Here is a 12,928-nt window from a genome sequence, read left to right as displayed (position 1 = left end):
ATTCACAGACATATAGTGCATAAATGAAAAATCATTCATTTATTTATTGAATATTTACTATGCATCTACAGGATGCCAAGTTTTGTAATATTACCTGGGGAAACAATGTAAAAAGAACAAAAAATTCAGTTCCTTCTAATGGAACTGAATGAGGAAGAGGGATAATAAAAAGGATAGAATGAATCAACAAGATAAATTTTAAAAATTAGACTGAAGAAAACACGAACACAGCTTGGACAGAAGAGAGTATAGAAAAAGCAGAGATATTTTATGTAGCATTGTCAAGACAGTTACTTTTTAAATGGGTATAATTTAAGTTGAAACTGAAAAAAAAAATAAAAGAGGGTAGTCATACAAGAAGTGAAAGCAGAAGTCTTCTAGCCAACAGGATAAGCCTCTGCAAAGATCCTGAAAGGAGAAAAAGCTTGCCGTGTTCGAAAAATTGAAGGCATCTGTGGCTAAGAATAATAAGGGTAATAAGCAAGTTTAATAAGAGTATAATAAGAAAAATGAAATTGGACAAAGAGTATTATGTTTGAATAAAATCCATACACACACATGTGCATGCACACACACAGAGATGTGGGCATGAGCAATGAAACAGGAAGAGCATCTAGAAGGATGTAATTGCAAAAGATAATGGTAGCCTGGCCTGTGCTGGCAGTGAAGGGGGAGAGAGGTGACTGCGGGGGCTGCATGCTTCCATGCATCCAGTAATACATCCAGACATCTAACATGCACTCAGTACCACTGTGCTTGGAGTTGGTGGTGTAAAGACATTTTACAGATGTGGAAGCTGAGGCTGAGAAAAGAGTAAGAGTCTGTCCACACCCATGAAAAGTAAGAAACATGGGCTTCAAAGTCTATTCTTGAAGGTGTCCCAGTCCCTGTACTTTCTAGGATTTCACAATGCTTCCCAAGGAGCAGATTTTGGAATTCCATTAATGAGAATAATATTCTGATCAAGAATGAGCACTTTTCAAAAAAAAAAAAAAGTCAACTCCCATGATCAGTAACACACTCTATTCAAAAGCATTCTACATAATAAGAAAAGTAGAATTAGCCCTTGATAAACAGGAGCAGTGAATGAGTTTGGTACTCTATTTATATATATATATATATATATATATATATATATATATGTATTTAGTTTCTGTTGGTCTTTTTCTAATAAATGTTAAAGAATGAAGTGAAATTATGGCATTTTATAACACTCATGAAACAATAAATATAGAAGATTTAATTTTAACTTTCCTGCCAGAAGGCATCTTTCAGGATCTATCTGCATACACAAGAGGGAGAGAAGATTGATTTTAGAACAGATGAAACTGATAGCCTCAACAAAATGCATAAAATACAATTTTCATTTTACTTTGGGTGGAGTAAGGAGATGGTAAATCAGTGGAATGCATAAAACTCTGCGAAGACGACACATGTAACAAAACATTTCAAGACAGTCTGTAATAGAAGCATAACTTTTAGAGTGGGACTTTGACAGAGGGGGAAAGCTAAAAAAACAAAAAGCAGAGTGAAAAAAAACAGAAGTTTTGAAGGTTTGAAACTAGCACAATCTAAGTCTGAGTCATAGGTCTGCCATTTACAGATTTTGTAAATGTTTTGTAACCTTGGGTCTTCTGTTAGTTTAAACATATTTTAGGAATATCCAGCTTAACATCAAGTACTCAATAAATAACTATAACAACTAGTACTATATATTTTCACTAGTTTCATAATTTTAATAGCAAAATATTTTATTAGATTTTTTGGTTTTATTGCTTTTATTGTTATGTATTTATGAGCTTTGATATGGAGTAAAACACTATAAATAATCCCTAAATGAGTCAATATAAACTAGGACAACCTATTCCCCTATATTGGAGTAACTCTTCCTCTGATAACTAGTGTCTTATATTTATCAAGGGTAAAGAAAGGGCTCCTACATCACTTCTCCCCATATGAATTTGTGGGATAATATAATTATTTTCTTCAAGTACATCAGAATCAACTTACAGGACCACATACAATCTAAATGTTTCTTGAAATCATGTTTGCAGCCTCTGTATGTTTTGGCTGACCCTCTTGCATGAATCCAAATCCACAGGCTTTATTCTGGCCCCTCACCTAAATAAGTAATGATCCACAGGAGAAAAAATGGTATAAAGGATTGTTTACAAATCTTGGGCTGTTACTGAATGATTACTCTGTTTTATTTTCAACCTTCAAGCTAGTGGATAAGAATTTAGATGGAAGCATGGAGAAGGAAATGGCAACCCACCCCAGTGTTCTTGCCTGGAGAATCCCAGGGATGGGGGAGCCTGGTGTGCTGCCGTCTATGGGGTCGCACAGAGTCGGACATGACTGACGCGACTTAGCAGCAGCATGGTGGCCACATGTGTATGCTTGTTTTCATTTGTTCATGGAAGCCATGGTGATGAGCACACCTTTTTGAAGAAAGTGAAATTGACAGCAACCATTAGGATGTTGTCATCCTAGGCTTTGTGTTAGTGACATAAATTGGGCAAGATTTTATTTTATTCAGTTAGTGAAAAATCCTCCTGCAATGCAGAGGAACCCAGTTCAATTCCTGGGCCAGGAAGATCTGCTGGAGAAGGCATAGGCTACCCACTCCAGTACTCTTGGGCTTCCCTTATGCTCAGCTGCTAAAGAATCTGCTTGCAATGTGGGAGACCTGGGTTCGATCCCTGGGTTGGGAAGATCCCCTGGAGAAGGGAAAGGCTACCCACTCCAGTATTCTGGCCTGGAGAATTCCATGGACTATATAGTCCATGGGTCACAAAGAGTCAGACACGACTGAGCAACTTTCACTTTCACTTCACTTTATACCAAGAGGAGCTGATGTATTATCAGAAAGGCAGAGACGCAAATAGAGTTAGTGCTATAACCACCAAGCTATGTAGACACAACACCTTCAAAAGGAGATTAAAGAGGGCTCCAGGACTTTAAGACTCATGCAGGGTTTTAGAGGATAGCATGTCTTAAAGGGAATGCCTGAGAAACACTTCTACGGTAAAGTGTGTCAGTAAATGTTATGGTATGTGGTGTGTCTGTGTGTGTGTGCAAGTTTTCCCCAGTAAGGTTGGGGACCACTGAATTAAACAGTTAAACAACATTATATTCTATTGATTTTGCATTAATAAATACATATGAATCCCCAATGTGTTAGAACCAAATGGTCCTTGGCCTTTACCAAACAAAGTTGATTATAAAAATCTTTTGAATTTCCTTCATAGAAAACTATAGCACAAGTGATAAATGGAACTCAGCTGGAAAAATCTTGCTTCAGAAGAATAAACAATATGCTTAGCATTTTTCAGCCTAGGAAGTAATGTTTATGATATTCATGAGGCATCAGGAAATATTCCTGTGAAGTTACATAGTAGAAGACGGAGAGGAGAAAAGCAAGTTGAGACTTCTAAACTATGTTGAAACTGTGAATTTTGCCCTACTAATGAGGTTTTCAAAGCAGAGCAAGTGATGGAGAAATTTTTAAAAATAAATATTAATCATTTCAGAGGTATACAAAATTCACATGAAATATGCAGAGACCAGCAAAAGAAAATAAGAAACAGGAGCAACTGAAAAATTCAAACTTTGTATAAATACATCCTTCAAGAGTCTTTGCTTTGTATCATTTTATGTCAACTCAGTTTCAGTAAAGGAAAGTGGAGTGAAAAAGAATGAAACAAAAATGTTGGAAGTTCTATGGCAGGTTAGTGAAGGCACAGATCCCAAAAGTCTAGCCAGAGGTCTGAGGACTTTACTAAGTGCTTAAAAGAAACATACACAATTTAATATGTGTTTTCTTGCTGTATTTTCTATAGTTCAGACCTCTAAGATACACACTCTAAAGAGCCACTGAGTGCTTTTTAAAGACAAGGGTATATTCATGCAAAAAAATAAGACATAAGAAAACACTTCGTGAAGTAAAGGGAAAATCTTGGTAGAAATGAATTGTCTTGAAAATTATTACCAAAAAAAGTATCCAGAACTATCCATTAAATGGATATGAACAGTGCTTATTTATAACTATGCTACAAAGTTTTGAAAATAACAGGATAATTGGGTCATCCTGTGGGTTTTAACGTACTTTCTTAAATTCCTGAATTTCCTCCTATAATTTCTTACAATTTTGCTTTCATGTTTCATTTTTTCCTCCCTCAAGTTGAAAACTACTGATCTAAGAAATTTGTTGTTGTGTAGCTCTGAAGTCATGTCGGACTTTTTTGTGACCCCATGGACTGTAGTCCGCCAGGCTCCTCTGTCCCTGGGATTCCCAGGCAAGAATACTGGAGTGGGTTGCCATTCCTACTCCAGGAGATCTTCTCAACCCAGGGGTCGAACCCGCATATCCTGCTTGGCTAGTGGGTTCTTTACCACAGAGCCATAGGGAAGCCGGATCTAAGAAATTAGAAGTTAGTATTTCAGTAAATCAGAAGTTAGTTAGTATTCTAAGAAATTAGAAGTTAGTATTTCACTGATAAAAACCATCAATATTAGTCCAAAGAATGAATGGAAAACCAAAAATTATCCTGTCCTTTCTATACTGCCTTTAATGTCTCCTCACTCGCTCGCTTTCTACCACCTTTAAAATCAAAGGGGAACCTTTAATACTCATAAAATAAATAACATAGGTGGCAAAGATGGATAAGTTCATCCTTATGCTATCCAAAATATTGGAAGTCTGAGCCCCAATTTAACTGAAGTACATGTGCAGAAGGTATGAACGCCAAGAAGATTTTGAGGCAACCTGACACAGGGGCAGGAGGATGTAGGAGTTTGTTATCCAAATTACTTGGAATCAGATGTCATAATGTCCTTGATGCACTAGAGTTCTTCATGTCTACCTCTCAAGGTTACATAAGAATTAGTGATGATGCTAAAGCATGCCTGACATGATTTATGGATTCATCTACTCACTTATTCATTTAGACAATACTTATTAAATAGCTACCATATGTCAGATACTTTTGTAACAGCAGTGAGAGGGGAAAAAAAAACACTCATCATTTAAGAACAAATCAATGAATAATACCTACAGAAACTCAGAGGGGATATTCTAATAGATTCCATGAGGATTTTAAGATTGTTAACCAATCAGATCACCAGAAATGTGTTTGTTTGCTGGCTGCTTGCCTTTTGAAAAGTTAATAACGACAGCAAAACTGTACTATTCAAAATATTTTTGTGTCAGTATAGAAGTCTAAATTAAAGCTTAAGAAAATGTTTTAATAAGAGCAATCTGAGGTTTGCTTTACTATTCTTGCTTTACTATAATTTGAGATTTAATGTTATTGATTACCAATGAATCATTTTTTTTGAGAGTCAGAATTATGATATGGCCCACAGTTGTCAAAAAACTTTCTTTTTTAAGTTTTATGCCTTAGAAAGGTCATTGATTTCAAGTCAGAGTCTGCTCCCGTGGAAATCCAAGTATAACCTGGAAATTCATTTCCTTATGCCTGACCTCAGATAAGCTTTGTTTTCTGATGAGATGAGTATTAGCTTTTAGATTCCTTTGAACTTAATCCACAATACATTATCAAACGTTCGATTTTTCAACTGCATCCTAACTTTATTGCTAGGAAGTACTTAAACTAGATGCTTTTTTAAAATTTATTTTTTAATTGAAGGATAACTGCATTACAAAATTTTGTTGATTTCTGTCAGACATGAACATGAATTAGCCATAGGTGTACATATGTCCCCTAAACTAAATGCTATGTCTGTATGCCATACACAGTAGTATGTAGTATGTAGTATATCGATAAACTACATATCAATAGTAGTATCGATAACAGCAGTGAGGGGGGGAAAAGCACCAACTCCTCACTTATGAACAAATTGATAACTTCTCCAAAATTTTTATATCATTTTCATGAAATAGTTCTCCAATTACTTAAAAAATCAACTGATGTCTAAGTAGCTCACAGCGGGAAATGTGTGCACTTTTCATTTGCCATCAACTCAGTGTGCCTATAAAATCTGCTTGTGTGGAGGTGCACTTCCTTGCTTCTTTTTCTTCTGTTGTTTAAAACAGAATGTGTTCAGATGTTATTACATCAATGAAGATTTCAGCCTTTTAAACCTGGGTAACTTTATGCATTTTAATAGCATAAAGTCCTCCAAATGATCTACCAGGCATCTACTTTAAGGGAAAATGACCAGCCAGGCCATCTGCATTAAAAATAAATGAAGTGTCAAAAATGATTTAAACCAAAGTCCTAACCATAGCCAGTTCATAGGATATTTGGAAGATAATTTAAAGGTTCACCATTTCACCACTTTTTCCCCAACACATAATGTCCTGATTTTGATGTGCATTTGACAGTACAAACTCTCCTAATGAATAATAACAGGGGACATATAGACACCAATCATTTCCCTTGACTCAAAAGAGTGATCCCAGTCTTAAGCATGCATCAGAATCACCAAGAAGAGGGTTTAAAACACAGATTTCTAGGCCCCATTCCAAGAGTTTTTGGTTCAACAAGCTCAAGAAGTCGCATGTCTTACAGAGTTCCTGGCTTAAATAAACGGTGGGAAAAATATTCATTGCAGGTGTAATATTTAGACCAAACTTCTGAGACGTGGTATGACAGGTAATTACACTCATTTACTTCAGGTAAGCTAAATTATTGCCTCTTTTGTTTTGGTTGTGAGGGCTTAACATGTATATTCACTTATCAGCATGTATGAGTCTTTTTCATGAAGATGACTTAGAAATATTAAGAATGGTGTTGCTTGTAGGAGATCTATCCATTAATTACACTTCAAGAGTGCAATTACATTTGAATGATTTCCACCCCCAGAATATCAAGAAATCCTCTTTTCATTTGTTCTTCTTATTTTTATTATTATTATTATTCATTTCTAAATATTTTCTTGGCCATGCCACACAGCATATGGGATCTTATTCGCCAATCAGGGGTCAAACCCATGCCCCTTGCATTGGAAGCATGGAGTCTTAACCGCTGGACCACCAGGGAAAGTCCCTGATCTTCTTTACATGTGCTCACACACTTCAGGAATTACTTCTTCAATAAGTGGACTTGGGAAGAGAAGTCTTTTGAAACAAAATTGGTTAAAGGAAGAAGATGATGCTACATGTACTCACAAGTAATTTCCCCCACTCTGTTCTTTGTAACTGCCTAAAAGAAGGCTTCTGTAAACTTATTCTGTTCAATATTTGTATGTGTAGGTTGTATATAATAAAAGAGTCATCTGGGTTTCCGAGTTTCTCCCCTTCTTTATAAAACTGGAACCCCAGGGAATCTCTCTGCCCTTAAATGTCAAGGCAAATATGCCAGTTGTTTAGATATAGTAAATAAAATTGCTTTCCCACCTAATTTGATAGAAGTGAGGCCCTGTTCGTGTAATATCAAAGTTGTTACACTTATCAAGGTGCTATGTCATGAAAAAAATGGTATTGACCTTAACAAAAAATAGTCAATAATAATGATGATGACTAATACTCATTGAACATTTACTAGGAACCAGAGAGTATATTAAGAAATTGATGTGAATTTACCTAAAGAAAAGGATCCTATGAAAAAAAGCATTTTTTTCATTTAAAATTTAGGAATACAAGAAGACTGAGTTTCAAAAAGAGTTAAGTCCCTCCATGTCATGCAATTAGTAATTATGACTTCTATCAAGGCAGCTTTCAGAGTCCATCACCTTAATGGCTATCTCATTGTTTTATCCATGAGTTATATTTTGTGCTATTTTCTGTTACTCAAGCTAAGTAAAATTATAAGACATTTCACAAGGTCCTTAACAAGACTGAAATACCTACCAAGTAGGAATATGTTCCATTTTTTAAAAATGGAGAAATAGAAAATGAGAGAAGTTATTTCATTTATGCCTGAAATAACCTTGATATACTGCTTACCATATAGCATGTGGGTGATACAGTCCAAAACTCTACAGCTATTGGAAATGTTATTAAATTGTGGTTCTCATCTTATGTAGGCAATAAGGTCCAAGGCAATGATATCTTTCTCAAAAAAAAAAAAAAAAAAAGTGATCCAATTTTTTCTCTTTAATGATACTGGCAAAGTTGAATAGAACATAATTGTTCAAACAGACATATTAGGCATCAAATTGTATTCTCTAAATTTCACATACCTAAAAATATTTCTATGTTAATTTTTGATGGTAAATCTGATATCTCCTCGACAGTCATGCTTCGTAGGCATATTTTTTGGTAGAAATTATGTTGTAGCTATTTACAGTAGAAGTATAAGCTATCATTTACACTCCATTAGCTGTTGCCCAGTGTTTCATACTGAAGTGATTAATATCACAAATTTATAAATATGAATTACGAAGTGAATTCTCTTGAAATCCCACGGAACAACTTAGCACTAAGTTATTGCAGCTCTGCAAATGAAATAAGCACATTCAACTGGCACCGATTCTGAGTATGTGTATCTATCCAAACAGTTCTCTGCACAGTGGTAATTCTTCTAAGCCCTATAATTTATTCATCTAGGATACACTCCAAAGCATTGTTTGCATGTGTTATCCACTAGCTTTAAAAACAGTATTCATTATTGGGAGGGAACAGAAGACACAACTCTTCAGAAAGGTGTGTGGCAGTGATGTTTGTGTCCAGGAACATGCTTTTGGCACTTACAGCCTAATCAGCAAAATGAAAGAGGAGCTATGAGGATTCAAGATGTAAGTCCTTTACGTCCAATATCCTCCCAGAAGCCACACTATAATCACTGTACAAGTCCAAATTTCATTCTAGAAGCCTGCCCATACTCGAAGTGGAAAGAAACCTCTAAAGGCCCAATGAAAATGTTTTCAAATGCCCTGAAATTTTGCTATTTCAAGCCACAGATAATAAATGGACATAAAGGTAATGACCTTAATTTTCATGAACTTATCAGAGCTAGGTTTCAAAGTGATGAATGTTTCTCCTTATCCGTGGCACAAACCATCCATAACAATTTAGAAAATGGAAACGATTCCTTGGACCAAAGTATCACTCCATGAGAGGAATGTCACTCAGCTTTTAAAGGCAGCGCGAGCCCTCTGATGTCATCAGAAATGCTGACGTCAAGTTTTATGTTACAGGTCATTCAAACAGTGAGTGCCATGGACAAAGATGATCCCAAAAATGGACATTATTTCTTATACAGTCTTCTTCCAGAAATGGTCAACAATCCGAATTTTACCATCAAGAAAAATGAAGGTAAATATATTAGCATTGGGAAACAGGATAGGATATACATCAGAAAATAGGATGTGATTTCATAATTTCACTGAAAATATCAGCACAGTATTTTTTTCTTCACCTATGGGCAGTTAAAATTTAGCTTATCAGCCTAAAGGCATGGTAATTGCAACCCTTCCTCTTTCCAGTATTCAAACAATACATACAGAAATTGTGAATGTGCAAGTTAGTTTTATCCCAGGCAGTACCTCAATCACCTTGCTTATAGGAAATGAACAATAAAGATTTAAACCCTGTGAAAGTTCCAGTAATTTTAAGATACTGAGATATCTGATAGAGGAGGAGCTGGCTTATACTTTGCAGTTGTTAAGTTTTAATTGAATGTTTACCAAGTCTTTAGGGAAAGCCTATTCTAATTTTGCCTGCTTTGTGGGTACACATTAGAGGTATTTGTTTTAAGCCTGTACCAACTTTGACAACAGCAATTAGATCTGAAAATCCTTCTTGAAGGACACTCCTTATCAGTGTTATTTTGGTGCTAATATGAACTGATTTTATTGTTAAGTCTTTTACTCACAAAGAACATTTAATCCATTTCATTATTTGTTAAGAACCAAGCTCAGATTAACCGTTTCCCTTAACTGTTGTCTATTACACAGGAAGGTCATAGATCATTTTTTAAAAGTCTATCTCATCTATACATTTTTCTTTTCTAAGCTGCAGTATATTTAACAAGGATTTTTAGCTATTTATTTTGGCTCAGATGTATTTAAGTCTTCATTTCAGATGTTTCACAGAATGATTAGCAAAATAAATGTGTTGTCAGGGTCTGTCTTCCTGCTTTATTATAGGTATCTGTTTAGATTTATGAATGGTCTATGTAAAAAAAAAAAAAAACTATACTCAGTTGGAAGAGTAAAATCTGGTTCATGGCATTTGGATTATTTGCTTTGTTCTGTTTCAAGGAGGTAGTGAATTTTGATAAAACTTCCCTTATGAAGTGAAATAACATGTATGGCCCTTGTTAAAGTATATTCTGGCCTTACCTTTGAACAAATGCTACTTGTTTCTTTGGGGATCATGAATGCATCACAGAAAAGGAAATGAGAAAGCTGCTATATAGATATTACTCATTCAGCTGGCTTCCACTGTTGCAAACATTAAGGAGATGAAATCTTGATCTCTCGCCTCAGTGATAGAGTTACATGTTTTAGCCTCCCTTAATTAGGAGCTCTAATCCAAGTACTTGTTTTTGTTTTTTGGGTAACTCTGCCAACATTTCTTTTTTGTGGAAGTCACATGACTATGCCTAAGATGAGAGCCCCCTTGGAAATTCCAAACTGAGCTGAAAGTCTGTGCATAAGTGTGGGCAATTCTTACTTTGATTGTAAACTAACAGATATCAGTCATTATTTTTGCATATCAAATGCCCTATATTTAAAAATTCTCTGTGAAGAAATGTTTTAACATCCCAGGTTTTGAGCTCCTTGGTGTTTTCTATGCATTCTGCAATTCAGGATATGGCCATTATAGGTATGGCTCCAAGATACTGCATAAACATGTATTGGATGAATGAAAGGTTGTTACTGCATGCCTGTGAAAGTGTAGCTTTGTACTATATTTATTATGCCCTAAACCCTTTAAAGATGAGATTTTAGTCCTAAGGTAAATGCATTTCAAGTGTTTTCTCAAACTGTTAGAATTAATACAAAGTAGAAGCTTGTACACCTAGGAAAGCTCTTTGTGTCCCATCACACATTTCAATAAAATTTGCAGTAAAATATTAAAGATATGTGGATTATCTGTTTTCTCTTGAAACTAGAAAATAATGACTTAAGTTTTGACTTACCTCACAAGTGTGTGAAATAACTGCAGGAAAAAAAAGGCAGGGGTGGGGGTGGGGGGGGCGGTTCTAGGTATCACAAAAGGGCTCAGAAGAGAAAGAACACTCTCTGTGCCGTGATTGTTTATATAAAATCATGTGTTGATTTATTTTGTAAAGAGTGACCATATAATTTATTGTTCCAATTGGGATTTTTTTTTAAGTGAAAGGGGTTGCTATTTATATTTAAGCCTAGAAAAACCATAAACCAGGACTGTCTTGTGGAAACTAGGGCATATGTTCTCTGTGACTTTGGATTTAGGATCCAAATATTCAACATCTTCATAGAATAAATCATGAACCCACAGGTCTTTAGAACAGATATGTCAAGTTTATACACTATCTCTCTTTTCCTAGATCAGAAATTCATTGAGTTTTGTTTCACTTTTTTGGAATCTGGATAGTTTCTAAGAAAATAGAACATAAACCACAATTTGTCTCCTCTTAATGTGTAGAAACCATTAAAGTAATGGAAAGAAGTTGTCGGATTTAAAATGCTGGAGACACATTGATAAGAAGGTAGATAAGATAATGTCTTGTGAGCCTGTTACCCATTCCTTAAGATGATAAGAGAACACAAAACAACCAAAAAAAAAATTCAAATATTAGACATCATTTACTCTAAAACTATGGTATGTTTTATGTTTGAAACATGAGAAAATCAAATGATAAACTCATATTCAGAACGTTTTTTTTCTTCTTCAGATTGACTTTAAAATGGTCAATAGCTGATGTTTCTCCACTGAGAACATCATGATTTACAAGTCCCAGCCCACCAGATAAGGGTTAATATTTTGAGAGTGGCAACATAGTCAAATCCATAATTGATGGGTGGATGGCTCCTCTTATTAACTGGATCGTTAAGGGAGATGGTTTCAGTAGTTGGCTTTTTCTAAGAAACTTGCAGCGTGTCTTTCAGTTCAAGTTTACTGTGATCTTTCTCTCCTCTCATATAGCTTGGTCCTTCTGCGATTTTCAGCTGACTAATTCATCATCAAAAACAAAATGAGATAGAAATTAACTGTCTCTTGTCTTCTATGCAGTTGAGTGATTTCACAAATAATTCTCTTTCTGAATATATGAGAATTATATTCCTGCCAGATTAGGAAAGCAAACTTCAACACAGATAAAGGTGAAAACAAAGGTCAAAAACGTGATGAGTCACTCATCACATGTACACACTAAACAACCAACAGCTTACATCTTCTCAGTTATGCAGCCCCAGATATCATTTTCTTCATCTTCCAGTTGGATGAATTTATAAACAAAGGGAGTGTGACTGACCGCACTTCAGTACTGACTTCCATTCTAATTGTGAAAATGGAAGATACTCAACAATTAACTATAACGAGTCAGGGAAGATAAATGAACTTCCCCCAGATACAGAAACATCTTGAATGCAGAAAATCAGAGGCTGACAGAAACATGATTTTCTCTAGCCTGCACACTGTAGTTAGAAGATTTGATGGAAATTGCCAGAAAGCTAGCTGGAAAAATGGGAATCTTTACTGAAATATTTGAATCATATGTGTAGAGTAATGAGACTAAACATAAAACTCTGCCCTAAAGAGGGTCTGTGGGAAAGAAAGACATCGACTTGGCCTCAATTATAGCTTGATTAGACTACTGGTTAGGAAAAACAGCGGGGAAACCAAAGTATCTGATGACACTATTTTTGTTTTTGTCTCTTCTTGATGACTCTTCATTAACCAAAATTCTATTAGCAAGAACCTCACTCTAAAAGGCCTGATTTTGGTAATTAATTTGGATAATGGAGATGCTGACTGGAGCTTTGAAATAGGTGTGCCTTCAGTTATCTCAATGTCCATTCCATAGTTACT

The 12,928-nt window shown here is 35.3% G+C and overlaps 1 protein-coding gene and 1 long non-coding RNA gene across 4 annotated transcripts in view; one reads left to right on the top strand and one right to left on the bottom strand.

Annotated features, from left to right (window-relative positions):
- The window catches only part of LOC112580113, a 982,521-nt gene that overhangs the window by 137,287 nt on the left and 832,306 nt on the right, over positions 1-12,928 (bottom strand). The window lies entirely within an intron of this gene.
- CDH8 (cadherin 8) overlaps positions 1-12,928 on the top strand; it is a 382,099-nt gene that overhangs the window by 310,024 nt on the left and 59,147 nt on the right. The window contains exon 10 of the mRNA XM_025268779.3: positions 9,106-9,223. Within this exon, the coding sequence (XP_025124564.3) occupies positions 9,106-9,223 (118 nt within the window). The remainder of the gene's footprint in view (positions 1-9,105; positions 9,224-12,928) is intronic.

This window comes from Bubalus bubalis, chromosome 18 (assembly GCF_019923935.1).
Source record: "Bubalus bubalis isolate 160015118507 breed Murrah chromosome 18, NDDB_SH_1, whole genome shotgun sequence".
Taxonomy (NCBI): Eukaryota; Metazoa; Chordata; class Mammalia; order Artiodactyla; family Bovidae; genus Bubalus; species Bubalus bubalis.
Note: the sequence above shows the minus strand (reverse complement) of the source record. Positions and strands in the feature narration are given on the sequence as shown.